Source organism: Perca fluviatilis, chromosome 2 (assembly GCF_010015445.1).
Source record: "Perca fluviatilis chromosome 2, GENO_Pfluv_1.0, whole genome shotgun sequence".
NCBI classification, from domain to species: domain Eukaryota; kingdom Metazoa; phylum Chordata; class Actinopteri; order Perciformes; family Percidae; genus Perca; species Perca fluviatilis.
In genome coordinates this window covers 20701452-20719872 of record NC_053113.1, presented here as the reverse complement: position 1 = coordinate 20719872, position 18421 = coordinate 20701452, and the positions used below count along the sequence as shown (strand labels likewise).

Below are 18421 nucleotides of genomic sequence, written 5' to 3'. Positions count from 1 at the left end.
GTCCTAGTGCTGTTAGTCATTTATGTCATTATATTGATTATCTCTAATAGACTGTAGCAAAGCAGGAACAGCACAGGTGTAACTAATCACCACTAACGAGTGTCCTGCTTGACTGAAATGGAGTCATTGTTGATGTTATTGATTGCACTTGTGTTTTTTTTCTGCTATGACCTGTCCCTTTTTAGAGGTTCCTCCAAATGTACGTACCTAAGCAATGCAGCTCTCTTTAGCTCAATAAAAAAATGTAAAGGACACGAATGCATCCTTTGCAGGGTTCAATGTCTCATAATCCACTGTGTTTCTGCCCTCACTTGCTTCGTAGTACAGCTGGTTCGTGGCTTTTTTTCTGCAGGTATATACTGGCTGCATTCTTATTACGTATGACAAACGTAGTTGAACAGAACACTCAAGGTCTCTTGTACAAACTTTTTTTTCTGGAGCTTCCAACCACAAAATATGGTCTTCATCTACCGATTGACTCATTTGCCATAGAGATGGGTTTGTTTCCGCGTTAGCTCAGCAGCTGTTATGTCATCCAGAGCATTTTTAGGAATTCTCATTTGTGTTTACTTATTATTATTATTATTTATTATGTTTTCTTTGGTCAATAATGAACTTTTATGCTTCACTTTAAGCCAACACGGATAAGAACGAGTGTGTTTCTCTGTTGCCATCAAGCCAGCAGGTATCTGTATGCGGTGTTCCCAGTTCTCTCCTGTGGTCAAAGCAGAGCTGTTTTTATCCTGTTTGTCTCACACTTGTCTGATCCTAGAACACGTCTGCTGAGCAGATCAACACTTTAGCTCAGCAGATGGTGAGCTGATGACCGGCCATAATGGAGAAAATAAACATTAAATCAGCTGATAATAGAAATTAGACATTTACGTCTATCTGGAGAGAAGAGAGAGCCTGCGTTGTGTGATTGATCACACTGATGTGTTTGATGTTTAGACTGAATTCCTTGAAATAAAATAAATCAGTTCTATGTAAATGTATCTTATGTAGGCCAGTGCCCTGCAGTCTTCACTTTAAATGAAGGCCACATCCTCACGTGATGTGAACTGTGTGACACTGTGAAGTCAGTGCTTGTCCTCTCTGTAAACCAGAGGGATGATGTGTGTCCCCTCGGTGTCGAGTCCTTGGTCCTGTCCTCTCATATCTTTCCATGTTCTCTTATAGCTGATCCAAAGCTGGACAGCTGTCCTCCGTCCCAGTCTGTCTTCTGTCAGAGCCAGAGGGCTGGAGCTGCTCTCTTGTGTCCTGTCAGTGGTTGGACCTCAGCTCTCGCTCTGTCTCTTCTCCACCAGACTCTCGCATCTCCTTCAGTCATATCATTGTCACTGTCCTCCTGATGTCTGCTTTGACTGATTAATAGACCTTTAAATAGGATCCATCACAGCTGTATGGTGATATTTTACTGAAAACGTTCAAAACTGTAATTGATTATTACATTTATGTAATGCTTCCAGATGTGTGGATTGTTGTGTGGGACATAATTTGAGAATGTTTTCTAATGTTGAATCAAAATCATTCATCATTTATTTTTTTATTTTTTTTCAGTTTTTCAAAAATGGTGTGCAAATGGGATTGTATGGTTTTGACAACTTGTTTTAATCTGTGCATTTCTGGAAAAGGAGTCATTGTTTCGAGGCTCCTATTGATATACAGTATTTTGTCATCTTTATTTCACCCTCCTCTGTTTCCCTTCCTATTTATTCTTTTCTTCTACCACCTGCTCCTCTGTTTACTCTTCCTATCCTTTGACTGTGCAGTTTGGCTGACTTTTAATATTTTGAATCCAACGAACAGAATAATTTGGGAGTCTGGCATTTCTAAATGAAAAAGATTCCCTCTACACACTAACACCTACACAGTTCTGGTAATGTGAAGGAAGAATTAATTCTCCTCTGTGGTGTTAATTTTTATTTTGTCATCAGAATCGCACGTTCATTTTGATCTTTTTTTTCAAAACTCTGTGATATGAAAGGAACAACAGAAACTCTTCACAGCTGTGTTTAGTCTGTAGCTCCACTAGCTTTGTTGGTTAAACAACAAAACATCAAATTGATATTTCTGCATGAATTATGATGAATTATCATATATGATGTTTATCCCTCTTTGCTGGTGCAGGCATTTAAGAACATTGTCTCAGTACCCAAACCCAAAGAGTCTGTTTTTTCGTTTACACTTTACTTAAAGGTATCTACATAAGAGTGACATGACACTGTCATGAACGTGTCATAAACATTATAAACAAGTCATAAACGTTTATGAAATAACGCTTCTTTTAGTAAGTGTTCGGTTTTTGTCATTACAAGTTATGGTTAGGGTTAGAGTTAGAGTTAGGGGTCATGTGTCATGACTGTGTCATGACAGTGTCATGTGTTCATGTCATTCTTATGTAGATACCTTCAAGTAAAGTGTTACCGTTTTTTTCTTTTCCTGAAAGTATCTATTTGCAGGTCTGAGATCAGTCCATCGGAGTCTCTCTTTCAACAGTGCAATAACTTAGTTCCACTAGCTTGCAAACACCCAATCCGTTGACTGCAGAAGTGAGCGAACAGAGAGAGAACAAAGGGAGAGGAGGAGAGGAGGAGACACTCTGTCAGTCAGGGTTTTGTCTTCTATTGACTGTTTGAACTGGATTCAGCTCAGACTTAACTGATTGTGTCATAAATCACTTGAGAGCCAACCACAGTGTTTGAAGAAGGTTGTGTGGGGAAGTGCAGGGCAGACTTAGATGTGTTGGATGTTTGTTTGGTTGTTCATTTTAAGACCAAACAGTGAGTTCAGAGGAACAGTGAATTAGATCACCCTGGATGGACTACATGACATCATAGCCATATTAACACACTGCTGGGTTTGCAAAAGGAGGCTAAGGCAGGGACACCATCAACTTATTATGTAAAGAAGTATTTCACCTATGCCACTCAGCTAATATTTCACACTATGTTCAAAGTGCCTATTCATTTATATGAGTCATGGGTGAGAGCTCATGAAGTTCATATTTTTTGTAAAGTTATTGCAACGACCCAAATAACTTTATTCAGATGAATTTTCAAGCTGTCGAAAAGAGTTACTTAGTCATCTAAACTTGACAAATATAGTAAAATAAAGACATTTCCAGTTTTTGTACAGCCTACACGCTCAGGTATTATAAAGAAAATCTTACCAGAGAGGATTTTCTTTCACTGACTGAACACTCCAGACAGTATCAGAGAGTTTGAACTAATCATGCTAAATCACTGTAGAATTTAAAGTTTCGCTTCTACAATGCTCTCTCTGTCTCAGTTCTTTTTCGATGTCTTGATGAATTTCAAAAGATTTATTTGTGAGATTTGTACAACATCTGGTCTTTCTTTCTGCCCTCCCCACCCACACACTTTCTCTCTCTCTTTGTCACAGATAATTTAATTTTCTGTGTGAAGCTTCTCTCCGTGAGAAGTAATTTTAGCATTTTCCCACCTACACAATTCACTCTTGCTGTTCCTCTCAATGGAGTTGATTGGGAATAGAACTGCTATTTAAACAGTTTTCAGCAGCTGTATTGCCTGAACTGAAGTAAACCAACCACCTACGTATGTCCCTAAATCCATATTCAATACTTCTCTTAGTTTTTTTACTACTACTCTCATGTTTTGACCTTCTACCTATTTGTAATCTAGCTTTACTGTCCTGGTTAGAAAGTGATTCAGTTCAGACCCCCAGTGTCTTTGTCTCTCTTTCTTGCAGTTTCCTGATTTGTTCCATCCTGAATCTGGACATCCTGAACCCACACAGGCTGTTTATAGAGTGAAAGCATTGTAAAGGAGGGGAATAATCATTCATCATGATGGAGTTATTGACAAGCAGAAGGTCTTACAGGATATGAACGAGACAGAGAGGATGGATCAGGGAAGATGACTCTGGTCCAGTGTTCCTCTGTTATACTGTTACTGTAACTCTATGCTGGTGGAGGGATTGCTATTTTACAGTAAAGCTCACTGAGGTCTAGAGTAATTATTATCAGTAGATATTGGATAAGGACACCTGCTGTGCCAGATTGGAGTACACATCCATTTTTCCTACCAGTTTGCATCAGTTTAGCTCTGCTAACGAAACGGTGAATAACAACGGAGATTGTGATGCTCTCTTTACCAACAGGCCACAGTACAGCATGTTCTCATGAACCATTCGTTCAAAAAGCTATGAAAAGTTAAGCACTGTAATTTGTAAGCATTGCACATTTTTTATTTTTATGCTGTATTCACTACATTGACAGCCGCTGTGTAGGGAGGTGGTCGGGCGTTAACACACAGGACTTTTAAGCCAGAGAGCAGAGTTTGCTTCCCGGGGAAAACTAAAGTTGTTTTGGTGCCTAATCTTAACTTTCGTCGCAGCAAAACACTCATATTTTGTGGACTAAATTTAACTGTAATGTCCGACGAAACGAGCGGCAGCTCGTGGTGCTTTGTACCCGGCTCAAAGTCACCTATTTTCGGGTAACTGAACCACCAACTACCGCTGATGCAACGGAGGTCTGTAGCCGGCGACATTAAGCTCTGTAGCGGCTTAAACAACTAGCAACTGCCGCTCGGCGTCGTGGAGCTCGTAGCCAGCGTCACGTGACCAGCCGGCGGTCTCCTAATTTCGCAGGATATCATACGTTTTGGTGTGCATACATTTTCGTACGATATCATACGAATTCGTTCATGAGAATGCGTTGCACAGTACCGTAAAGTTTGATTAGTCAAACCTGGCAGCAGCCTGTGATGCAGTACATGGGGCATACACTATTCTGTTCCTCAGCTCTGTTAGTTACCGAGAGGCAGTCACATCAATTAACAATATGGGAAGCAATTAGTGCAGTTAAGTGTGAGAACAATTACCCTGTAATTAGCATGCAGCAAATCTGTGCTGCTGGATCGACAGTGCAGAAGTGATCACCTTCACATCTTTTACATTCTCCTCTGCTAGCGTAATATGGTGAGAAGGATTCTTAAGCTTCTGCACTTAACACTGTTACACCTTTACAGTAATGATGTGCTGCACACATTAACCTCTACTATTGTCCTGAATGTACACTTTAGATTTGGGTCTTTTGTTTAGAAATCCAAGATGTGCTTTCTGTCCAACCTTTTACAGCTTTTTCTTCCAACCTCCTAACATATGGGGTTGTTTTGAGTTTAACCAGCTGCAACCCATTTGTGTTATTTCAACCTATGCAGTGTCAGGTTTATTGTTCATTGTTAAACAGAAGACAGAGATAACAAAGAGGACTGCACACAGAGACCTCATTTCAGAGAACGAGGCCACGTATCCCCTCATCTGTCTTTCTTTATTTCTTCATGTTTGCAGTGTAACACAAAACATATTGGCTAGCCTCTGTGCATTGCAATTGTTTATCAGTACACGCCAATCAGAGTAGTAACAGTTGTAAGATATGGCAGGTTTTGATGATGGCAGTTTTTTAACAGAATTAAATAAAATATAATAGTTGCACATCAATAAAAACACAGACGTGCTTGATGATCTGGAGAGTGGATTGTGGATTTGAATGGGCCAACAAGTCTGCAGAGACTCAACAAGAGAATCCACAGGAGAACAGCTGAGGTATCTGCTTTCATGTTCAGCCAGTTCAGGACATCCAGCAGACCAGACCCAGAAATCTACCGATGTAATCAAGGATTACATGAATGTTGTATGCAAACACACACAAACTTAACTCACTCTGACATTCATTAAAGAAACTCAGAAAGAAGTGTCTGACATTTATAATATTCTCTAAGGCAGTATGGTTGCAAATCCACTATGAAGACATTTTTCTTTTGTATGAAGACAAGGCACCTCTTAACTCTTAACAACTTTTTGTCTAAACCTTGATGATTGATATATGGGCTCATAATGGAGTTATTTATGCATTGATGATCCACCACCTCAGCGGCTGTTTTCTTTTCCCCGATTTATTGTTGTTCCAGACGGTTGAACACCGACACGAGCAGTCGAAACAAAATCCCGTTTTTCCCCCTATTTTTAACTGGCTGTTGATCAGCTTCCTTCCTCCTCTAACTCATCTATGAAGAGATTACGTTTACAAGCTGTCAATTTTCGGGTTATGGTCGGGTTAAGGTCACTATTCGGGTTTCTGAAACATTCGGAATAACCTGTTAACATGCGTGAGCAGAGAGAGTTACTCCTGTATACATGGAATTTGTAATCAATTGGCAATATCCCGACGTAAACGACGATGCATACGGACAACCTTAAGACGCAATAACTTTTCGGTCACCTTCTTATAAATCTCACTATCTCGGTACTTTCTGCCGTCAACAAAAGACATTATATTCATGGTTTTCACCACACTAATAAAGAAATTGGTTTCCTTCTCGCTCCAAAAGTGTGGTGCTGTGCTGCGTCTTGCCATGTTTATCTCTACTTCTTGTTTACTTCCGGTATACTGCGAGCAGGTTTTCTGCATTGACATATATATATATAACTATATTATTATAGTATATAATTATTATTATAACTATGTTTTCTGGCGCATACAAGAAGTTCCTCTACTCAAAAGATCAAGATTCCTTGCGAATAGAACATGCGCAGAACACAAATCAATGTTCCTTTTGATGGGGATATGCCGATACGCGTTTACATGACCAAAATTTTGGGTTAGAAAAGGGGTAACCCAGGTAGCATATTCAGGTTTTTAAAAACCGGAATATGAGCATATTCGGGTTTTTGCCGGTGTTTACATGGCCGTGCGCGACCGGGTTATTGCTAATATTCCGGTTTTGAACGGGTTATTGGCTGCATGTAAACGTAGTCACTGCTGCCGGTGGCTCTCTTTTCACAGCAAATGAACTATTCTAATGGAAAAAGTAGTGAAGTTGAAAGATCATTTTCTTAATTACTGTTTTAATATCAACTCTTGATTCATTTTACTTTTGTAGATATAGTCTCACTTCCCTTCTCTCTGCCTGGGTATTTAGAGCTTCTTCTGTTAGCAATGAGAACCAATTCTCTCTGTGGAGTAAAGACCCAGTGACAGAGACCAACACACTTTTAACTGGCTCTGAACCAGAACGTGACGCTCTGCTCTGCAGACATTTGGCTCTCTGTCAGAGGCAAACTGTTACCAAACAAGTCTTTAGGGAAGCGTTCACCCGTTTGCATGCCAGCTGAGAGCTGCAGTGTTGCAGCAGAGAGCTCAGGTATAATCAGAGCAAAACAGTCATAAATCAACGCTGTCCGCAGAGTCACAGGTAATCAGCTGGGGGTCTGCTGTGACGGAAACCACTGGGATGAAGTCACTAGAAATAGACAAAGGAGTTCTTTATTCAGGACAGAGACCAACAGCAGGGGAAAGTCGAGCTCCAACAGTCATTAGCATCAAAGTACAAGTACCACAGAGTATCTGCAACTTTACTGTAAATGATCCACTTCTGGAGGTCACAGCTCAGAGTGCAGTGTAATGTGGTGTCATATTTAGAAGTCAGATCAATACAGATCTTTTCTTAGGCGTATCCTGATACTTGATGGATGGAAAGTCAAGCAGGAAACTTTCACTTTCAGACTCTACATATTACAGCAACTGCAATGGTCGGGCCTGCTCTGATGGAACCAACATTTGGGTCATTGAAATCTGACAACTAGAATTAAAAAAGATGCATCATAATGGCTTTAGCAGCCCCATGATCTTTCCTCCAGCAAATGTACTAATTTCTCTTTGTTCACACATGTGCAGTGTGAACTATGTGTGAGTGCATTATGTCCTGGTCAAGTTCCTCTCTGGTAGATGAAAAGAAACAGCTTACATACAGCATGTGTATCAAAGGAGAAATATATTTGTCTGAACCATTCTAGGGACTTGTGTCCTGGATTGTATTGCACAGGAAATGAATATTCCAAAACTAAAACGTGTACAGAGGGGCAAAAAAAAAACTGAACTCCGTTTTTAAAATTAACATAACAATTAGGCAGAACGAAAATACATGGTGACATGGATAACTGCTAAAGCACTGTGCAACAGTGATTTATCAGTTTAATTAATATTGAATAAATTGAATCACAGCAGTAAAGTAAAAATGCAATTATTATGTAATTATATTATATTACATTGTTGTTCATCAACATAGTGAGAACATCAGTCTTCTCTGGAGAGCTCTGTCTCCACTGAGAACCAAGCTATGTACTCTGCTGCTGCTCTGTCTCTGTCCATGGTGCTGGCTGGGAGGATGGATTAACTCACTGGACTCTAGGAACATGGTGGTGTTTAAAATGTAACTTAACACCCCCTGACAATGTTTGTCTTTGCTGACCTCCAGTGATACAGAAGTACAGAGGCCTGTTACTACAAAGCAAGATTTGGCGTTAACGAGATCACTTCAGGTTCAACCCAGGGTATGGTATCACGACGGTGGATCACTTGTAACCGGGTTAAATCACCTTGGTAACTTACGCTTAACACCTAACCTGCTCGGGAGACCGGTGTAAAAGCACCGCCGACCAATCAATACTCGGTTGATAACGGCGTCACCGTTCTTAGAAGATCCGGTGGAGCTCGGTGCGCGGAGAGAGAGAGGTGCGATCAGAGACCGACCACCCCGTTAACATTCCCTGATGGGTATTTTTATGAAAGATATAGATTTTCAGTGGAGGAAATTACCTATAGGCTATTTGTTGGCTTCTTGAGCCGTGCGTTGCCAATACGCACATCGGTTTCAATTGTGGTTTTTATATTTTTTATTTGCTCTCACGATCGCTTACCACTGCCAGGGTTGCAACTGAAATAACAGGCTACAGCAACGACAGTTTATAGAAAGTTGTGATTTACGCATTTACAGCATCGGCTACCTTCCTGCTTTAGGAAGCAGCGTTTTGCCTGTAAAACCGTGTCTGTTTTCTTCATATTTATGTTGAATTATAGTTTGCTCTTCTTATGTAAAATATGCGGCTCTGGTAGATGTTTGCGATTGGTCGTGCTGTGCAAACACCGCCTCTTTTATGTGAACGCGCGTGTCACAGGATTGGGAAACCCTGGGTTGATTTAACTACTTGTTAACCACCGTCGTGACACAGCTTATGCAGGACCGCGGTTGTTAGGTTTGGTGAAGCTGGGTAACTGAAATAAATCCAGGGCATGTTGATCTTGATTCATAGTACAGGCCTCAGGTGGACTTTAAGACCTGGTGACATCACAGCCAGGTGTGGTTACAGGTTTAACAGAGCCTATTCTGACCACACCCAACTACACCTATCAGTGATGCTGGGTGTGGACAGTGGTGGAACAGTCTTACAACTTTCAACCAGATAGGGAAGCAAAACACTGCTTTGTATCTTCTTACACACACACACACACACACACACACACACAGACACACACACACACACACGTGGGTGTATTACCACTGATTACTCACACATACACACACACCAAAATACAGTTTTTGTTACCATTCCAAATATCAAAGCAGGTTTGTTGATGGATTTTTGATCATCAAGACACTCCAGGGAAGAAGAATCAAAGCTCTGGTGGGGGCCATAGTGATGTAGAGTCACAGATGTCTCAATGTAAATCATCACAGATCCATTTAACTTTATTCTCACCTGTTCTGGTTTATTTATCTGCCTTTTGTTTGGTCTCTACCTCCATCATTTCCTGCCTCTCTCTTCTGCCTTTCTATGTCTCCTTTATCTCTTTGTTTTGATCCTCTTTGTCTCTGGTGTACGGCTGATCTATTAAAGTAAAGCCTACTTAACATTTCACATGATCTGAAAGTGTATCCTGGACAAGAGAGATATTGACACTCCCATATGTTTCCTTACTCCCTACCTTAGATTGATCTCATATCTTTTCCTCACAGTCAACGCAGCCCCGAATTCACCCACATTATCTTTAGTCTTTTACAAAGGTTTGCTCGAGGACAGAAACACTGTGGGCTGGAAAAAGAAATTATGAATCAAGACACTTAGAGGTCAGGAGCTTTGAACTCAGTGTTCAGTATGATAAGACACGAGTGGCCTGCACTCTGTAAAATCAGAATGTTTCTCTCTAATGAGGGAATATAATAAGGATGATGTGTTTTCACCTACATTGGTGATGACTCTGATGCAAAACTGTGAAAGCTGGAGAAACTGTCCGACATTATAAATTGAAATAAACTGGGGAATTTGCCTTGTTTGTTGCATCATGTGATCTTAATGTCTTTTTCCAACATTGGCAAGATTTTTGTATTTTTCAAACAATTACTCATAACAGTCTGTGGGAAGCTTTGCATATTTATGCAGTTTGTTGCATGGGGCCATCATTCAAACAGATTTTCATACTGTGTATATACTTCCCACAGTGGGCTGTGAGATGGTCTGTGATTACAGTGCATTAACTGGTGTGGCTCAGACTGAAGATTGGCATTATTATAAAAATGTAAAGATGACTATGAATCCTATCTTACAAGGCACACACACACACACACACACACACACACACACACACACACACACATCTGACATCATGTATCATGGATAATGTGTGACAGCATGCAGTGCGTATGCATAAATCATTTTCAGTTCATCACCTGACTGATGACTTTTGCAGTTTGACTTCAACATGAAACAAGACTTGACGTCTCTCGTAGTTTTACTTCTCTGACAGCAAACTATATTTTGCATCACATTGTTTTGATTGGATTGGATTCAGTCTAACCTTTGCTTTGCTTCTCTTGCTGATGGCATGTTATAATGAAAACAGTATTCATCTCCTCTGAGTCTAAAATACAAATGAGCAGTGTGACAGAAACAGGTGGGGAATGTAAATAAACCGTCCAAACACAGTCCACCTGTGCCATAAGGCAACGTGGGTGGAAGCTAAACACAGATGGCAACTAAAAGGAAACAAAGCTGAGAACACAAATGAACACAGCTACACATTTAATATGAAAATCTATCTCCAAGCAGCAGTGTTCCTTCTGTGTGAGGGCAAAGATCCAAAAACTAAGTTAAGCCCACTTTAAGCTGCAGTGGGTAGAAAGCAAAAAATGTCAGGACCTAAAGTGGAGTGAGACTTCTTCCTACAGCTCTCCCTCTCCCCTCTCTGTCAAACGGGCATAAGCATGCGGAGTACAGCCATGAGCGCTTTCTCTCGCTGAAATGACCTGTTACTAGCCAAAGCCTCCCGTCACGGGCTAGATTTTCTAAAGCCTGAAAACAGGGCCAAGAGGAGATGCAATGGTCTGCTTTACTCTCAAATTACAACATGCTTAAAGGTTATTATGGCATTTTTGCCCAACGATGCCAAAAACAAATTGCCTACCACACCACAGCTTTATTATGGTGACATTACAGAAAGCACCTGGTGGACAAACATGCGCACTTTGATTCATCATTACAGGCATTAAAGCTTTAGTGGGTAACTTTTTGATATTATTGAACGTCCGTTACATTCAAGCCATTGCCAAATGAGTTGCTACAAAGCTAATCAAGAATATCAGCTCCACACAACTCTCACTGGGCTAGATTTATCAAGCCGTTTGCGCCTGTTTCCAGGCGCTGATTGGTCGCAAAGACGGACGTAACCGATGTAGGCTATTTACAAACAGGGCGCACTTGGGTAAAATCGCAGATTGTCTGCCACATGAGCGAGAAGAGACAAGTTGCGCTTGCCGTTACGTATGGCGGTTCGTGGAGAAGTGGGAGTTCCACCCGAAAGGTGGGAGGATAAGCGCAGTGCCCCTAATTATATATTCCGTGGTATTTACAAAGACTGTCAGTAAGAGCCCTCTATTCTTGGGGGGGAAATTCTCCGCCTCTTTAAACCAGCGCGCAATCGAAGTTTCCTCGTAGACCTTTATGCCGCTGGTGAAATGGCAACAGCAATTTGAGCAAGACGAGCGATAGGCGGCGGGCTGAAAATATTTTTAACAGAAGAATCACACTTTGTCAGTGAACACAACATAATTTAGCGTTACAGATCAAGCAGACATGCAATATTAGAGTTACTGGAAGAAATCAAAGATGAAATTGAATCTCCCAACTGCGCGCGTTCACATCCCATTCCACCAGTTGTTAAACTCCTCGCTACATTACAAATATTGGCATCAGGATCATTTCAAACAGTCATAGCATCAGCAGTGGGAATATCGCAGTCTGCACTCAGCCATATCATAGCACCAGTACCACTTTGCTACAGCGCAATTTACGGTATAGTGGGCGGAGAAAGACGCTGATTGCCTGATGGGTGTCAGGGTTGATAAATACTACGCAAACTGTGGAAGCATAGCGTGCGCTATTACCGAACTCGCATAAACGGACGCAGCGCAAACTGCGCTAGTGTTAGTAAATCTAGCCCTCTGTATTTCTCAGAAGCTCGAGTGAAAATAATTACCTCTTCTGAAGAGTCCATCATGTTATCAATCCTCTGTGTTTTCCTTGCATACAAGCAACTGCATGGAGGGGTTGGGGCGCGTGTGCGATCACAGAAGGGTTGTATCATGTGGACGCGCCGACAGCGTTGTTGTCATTACTTAGAACTAGTGCCCATTGAAAATGTGCCTGTTTGGAACGGACCGATTGCTTGGCCTGTGGTATTGCTGCTTATTCATCAAAACCAAATTGTACCCCAAACCACTTAATATGCAACTCCACTGTATAGCCTACTACTGATGTACTGATTTACCTGACAGAGAGCGTTGCAGATTCAGAATGTAATCACAAATTATCATAATGACAATGTGAAGTAATCAGACATTAGCGTCATGGACTCATGGCAGTGTGCTACCCACCTGGCCCATTATGAGAGCTAATCAGCACATATCTGCGTTAATCAACCACCAGAACCGGACTGAGGGCCTAATTTACTATCACTAGCGCAGTTTGCGCTGCGTCTGTTTATGCGAGTTCGGTAATAGCGCACGCTATGCTTCCACATTTTGCGTAGTATTAATCAACCCTGACACCCATCATCAGGCAATCAGCGTCTTTCTCCGCCCACTATACCGTAAATTGCGCTGTAGCAAAGCGGTACTTGTGCTATGATATGGCTGAGTGCAGACTGCGATATTCCCACTGCTGATGCTATGACTGTTTGAAATAATCCTGATGCCAATATCTGTAATGTAGCGAGGAGTTTAACAACTGGTGGAATGGGATGTGAACGCTGAGTGGGAGATTCAATTTCATCTTTGATTTCTTCCAGTAACTCTAATATTGCATGGCTGCTTGATCTGTAACGCTAAATGATGTTGTGTTCACTGACAAAGTGTGATTCTTGTGTTAAAAATATTTTCAGCCTCGCCTATGTCTTCGTCTTGCTCAAATTACTGTTGCCATTTCACCAGCGGCATAAAGGTCTACGAGGAAACTCGACTGCGGCTGGTTTAGACCTGCTTTTAAGAGGCGGAGAATTTCCCCCGCAGAATAGAGGCGCGCTCTTACTGACAGTCTTTGTAAATACCACGGAATATATAATTAGGTGCACTTTGCGCTTATCCTCCCACCTTTTCGGGTGGAACTCCCACTTTCCCCACGACCCTCCCACGAACGCATATTGAAAGCGCAACTTGTCTCTTCTCGCTCATGTGGCAGACAATCTGCGATTTTACCCAAGCGCGCCCTGTTTGTAAATAGCCCGCATCGGTTAATTACGTCCGTCTTTGCGACCAATTAGCGCCTGGAAACAGGCGCAAACGGCTTGATAAATCTAGCCCTGTGTGTGTGTAGAGAGAGAGAGAGAGAGAGAGAGAGAGAGAGAGAGAGCGAGAGAGAGAGAGAGAGATATGTCTTGTGTGGTATGATCGTTAACGAATTTAACATTTCAGCAGAGGTGTTAATTTCCATACAGGTTTAGTGGCTTGACAGTTAACGGTGAAGTAGGGGTATTTTGGTGACGGTTACTAGTTAGCAGTAGACTTAATTAACCTGGGGTGAGTCTGATGAAAAGTGCTGTGTCTGCCCCGTGAAGTAATAATCTCTGAGATTAGGTTATATTCTGCCTCTGGTTAGAAGTGGTGAACGTAGGCTACAGCTCACAGCAACTTAATACTATATAGTGTCTGGCTTTTGTTTGATATTTAGTGTTGGCAAATGGCTTTTTGTTGAGTTTCCTCTTAGCGAAAAAAATAGACACGGAAAAACGTAAGGCCTTTTTTTTCGCCAACCTTATTCCACACAACAGTTGCGATGTTCCTTTCAGCTCTCCGCTCGTGCTCCAGGAAAGTGAAGTAAACTCAGTTTGGTATATCCAGCAATCATGTAGCTAACCACGTTGGAAGCAAGAAAAAGTCAAACGCGGTAGCACCCCCCCCAATTTACTGAAAAGAACAGTCGAACGGTGGAAGATGTCATAACTGCTGCTGCACAGGCACCCCTGGTCAGTGATGGAAAGTCAAAAAACAGATCCGTATGTTATATTACTTAGCATTGATTTATAAACCATTATCATTATTATCATTAAAATAATTTCCAACCTATAATTCAATCATTCCTTACTGTGGTGTTTAGATAACATCACGTCTTAAATATCTACAATAGCGACGTCTTGAACGTGAGGATATTTTGTAATGTGACACTTACTAAAGCTTCAATGTTGGCACGTTTGAAAATATAATCTCACCATCAGTTCTTAGTATAGAAGTATGTTAAGATTTAAAAAAAAAAAAGTTTCTTAAGTAGATGCTCTCACTGCAGCTGGAGTTAAAAATAAAGAACAATCAACAGCTTCTGTGGCTATGTGAGAACTACTGTAAGTGTAATAAATCTACTGTCAGGATTTCTTTGGGGGAAAATGCCACACTTGTATGCACACAGATAACTGGCTTTCTCCAGTGAGACCAACTACACTCTCTTCACTTTGAACTCAAACAGATATTGGTACATACAGGACTACGCAGCTCCTATAGATACACTAGAAGGACTTTACACTGAGAAGACACTTTTTCATGTTTTAATTACACGTCAAAAGTAGAAAATGTGGGCGCTGATATTATTCACACGAAAATATAACTTGTCTTAATGTGCAAATATTCCATATGAGCTGTCGACTTCACCCTTTGTCCTCAGTTCATATAATTATAAAGGCAGATACTTGTGACTGGTTTATGTTGTTTCATGTTAAATCGACTACTTTTCTGTCTGATGGAAAATAATCTAATATTTTCAATCAATATTTTAAACCACACAGGGTTAGTGTCTGAGATTGTTTTGATGTCTGATCAAAGACCTAATTAAAGTGTCTTTATTTGTAATGTTTTTTTGTGAGTCATGTATTTTACATACTAGCCTGAGGAAATGTATATCTCCAGACTATAGACATGAATATCCACTGTTGACACCTGAATGTGAATGTTAAACAGTGAAGAAAAATACAGTGTTGACTAGCAAATATGGTTTGCTTCCTACTGCCGTTCCCCTCTCCACTGGCTCCGCTGTCCAGCAGTAAACATGCTGAGAGGCAGACACAGTGAGAGCCTTTATGGGGAAAATCCTGGTTGTGGTTCTGAATGAAATTTATTGGATTTGGTCCTCTGTCAGTGCTGAACCATGAAACGCTGCTTTAGTAGAAACACACACACACACACACACACACACACACACACACACACACACACACACACACACACACACACACACACACACACACACACACTACATTTTCATAGCTGGTAAGAAATACGAACATGTCCATAGGAAATTGTCAAACCAATCAGCAGCTCTCTATCTGCATGCTCAGTGCAACTAAATACATTGTATTGCGAGCTTTAAAGCTCCAGCTGGAGTCTGATATTTAGCCATATCTTGGTGATTTGATGAATTTACTGAGCAGACAGTTGGACATTTGGCTTGTTGCAGGAGTGGGTTCATTGTCGTTTGTTTTAAAACCTTTTTTTTTTTTTGCATACTGCATCTCTTAAATATATATGCTACGTTTCACAGCAATACACCAGTACAGGAGCTCAACAAATGAACCATGAAACGCTGCTTTAGTAAAAAACATACTGACCACACACAGAGAGGATTCTCTCTCTCTCTCTCTCTCTCTCTCTCTCTCTCTCTCTCTCTCTCTCTCTCTCTCTCTCCACACACACACTGGATGAGAGTCTGTAGGGGTCGCTACTGTCCGTGTGTAAGCAGCGCACGCAGCAGTGACTGGGTCTCCAGCTCTTGTGTTCATCAGCGGCGTTCAGACTGGGATTTCTTCCTCCGCTCGACTTCATTAGCAGCGCTTTCTCTTCTGGAAACTAACCGCCGGAGACGGATCTTCTTCGGGAAGGGCGCGGAGCTTTTGCACCTGGTTAAGGGACACCATGCTTTACTTCTGGATACACACCGTGTGGATCCCCGGCGTCGCTTTCCTCTTTGGATTTCAAGGCAAGGGATCGTTTCATTCTTTGTATTTCATGTCCTGACGTTTTCCACTAGGAAACACCGGAGTTGAGAGGGAAATTACAGCTACCGCGGATGTTTATTGTGCGTCTGTGCGTCTGCTGCTGACTCGAGTTCTTAAGGTATGTGAAGTGACTTCCCTCCCTGAAGACACCTGACATGACAGAGATACCTCCTCGTGGCGAAGCCTGTGACGTTCCAGTAGAGCTCTGTTTGCTCTAAATAAAGTTAGCGCTGAGTGGAGCTGAGCTGACAGCAGTCTCCATGTACAGTAGCCGTGTGTGACACGGAGAAGAGAGCAGCCTCCGAGGCGGATGGTACAGCTGACAGCTTCAGCAGGAGAGTCTCCTCTCAGAGTAGTGCACAAACGTGGAGGCTGTTGGACTGTCAACTCCACTGTTGGGTTATTTCACCATGCTGGCTTCTCTGATGACGTGTGTGTGTGTGTGTGTGTGTGTGTGTGTGTGTGTGTGTGTGTGTGTGTGTGTGTGTGTGTGTGTGTGTGTGTGTGTGTGTGTGTGTGTGTGTGTGTGTGTGTGTGTGTGCGCGTGTGTGTGTGTGTGTGGGGGGGGCAAAGCCAGTTAGGTTGTGTAAATTGTAAAATAAGTGGATTTATATTTTAATTTTGGTTCTGAGCTGTCTTGAAATACCTTACTATCTCCTCTTTTTCATTGTTGCCCATTATGTCTGCACCGTACATTGGATCAGTCAGTCTTGACCTATTGGATTGTGTTTGGCACTGCTCTTATGCTGGCAAGGAGCCTGTTAGTGTGGAGAGTGTGTGAGGTAATGAGAGAGAGAGTGAGTGAGAGAGAGAGAGAGAGAGAGAGAGGTACCCATGGATGAAAGGAGAAGGAAGAAACAGTGTATGGTGTGAAACAGAAGTATGACCTTTTGCATAGCAGGAAATATGAAGGTAGTAGGATGAAGAGACGAGGATGATGGAGTCTAATAAAAAAAAAAGTTTTTATCTCTTCACTTGTGTCTACTTTTATGATTAGATGTCAGCAGTAAGTAATTGTGCTTTCCAGTCTGTAAAGCAGCTCTGAAAGGAACGGTGCATGTAGCATGTGCAACAGAAGCAAGACGGTGATCGATCAGCTGCTCAGTTTAACTCCATGAGGAAATCAGTTTAAGTGAGAAAACACTATCAGGTCTTCAGGGTCAGTGCTGGCAACAGCTTGTCAGTTTCAACCCTCTTGTGACACAGACTCCCTCCTTCATCTGTCTAAAAACTATCCAGATGACTGGATAAATGTGCTCATTTAGCTAATGAGGTTACATATGGGTTGTGACTTTGTTTGTGTTTGTCCTTGAATATTAAAATAGTCTTTTTATTGTCAGAATGAAAGTAACACTCCAACTAATTTTTTAGCATCAAACACTCCATCTCTGTTGGCTTGAAAAGTGTCTGGAAATAGTTTTCTTCTTCACAAACTAACTCTTCAGTTACAGTCAGTTAGATTGCAATGGTGATACATTTTCATAGCTGGAAAGAAATACCAACATGTCCAGAGAAAATTGTCAAACCAATCGTACAGCTCTCTATCTGCATGCTCAGTGCAACTAAATACATTGATGACATGGTATGGCGAGCTTTAAAGCTCCAGCTGAAGTCTGATATTTAGCCAAATTTGGGTGATTTGATGAACTTACTGAGCAGACAGTTGGACAGTCGGCTTGTTGCAGGAGTGGGTTCATTGTCGTTTATGTTTCAATACCTTTTTTGCCATATTTGTTCTATTGTAAGTAGCATAAATTCTGAGCTGCTATGTGAAGCCTTTTTATTAGAAGAAGCTCACACACACACACACACACACACACACACACACACACACACACACACACACACACACACACACACACACACACACACACACACACACACACACACACACACACACGTCACAGAGTAGACAGGTGGTTGATATGATGGAGTTGTTAAGGAGAAAATGATTTATAGCTATGCCTCAGAGACACCAGGACCAGAACAGACCTGACTGAACTCACTCGGCTTCTTTTTGTCTGTTTTTCTAACTCAATAAAAAATAATGACGTTTCTTTTCTT

The 18421-nt window shown here is 41.5% G+C and overlaps 1 protein-coding gene across 2 annotated transcripts in view; it reads left to right on the top strand.

The window, feature by feature from the left end:
- Positions 1 to 18421, top strand: part of LOC120574226 (limbic system associated membrane protein) — a 723149-nt gene that overhangs the window by 229107 nt on the left and 475621 nt on the right. The window contains exon 1 of one of the 2 annotated variants that reach the window (XM_039824474.1): positions 16145 to 16338. The exons of the other annotated variant lie outside the window; for it this stretch is intronic. Coding sequence (XP_039680408.1) covers positions 16275 to 16338 — 64 coding nt within the window. The 5' untranslated portion in view covers positions 16145 to 16274. Of the gene's footprint in view, positions 1 to 16144; positions 16339 to 18421 lie in introns of those variants that run through there. 2 annotated transcript variants of the gene reach the window in all.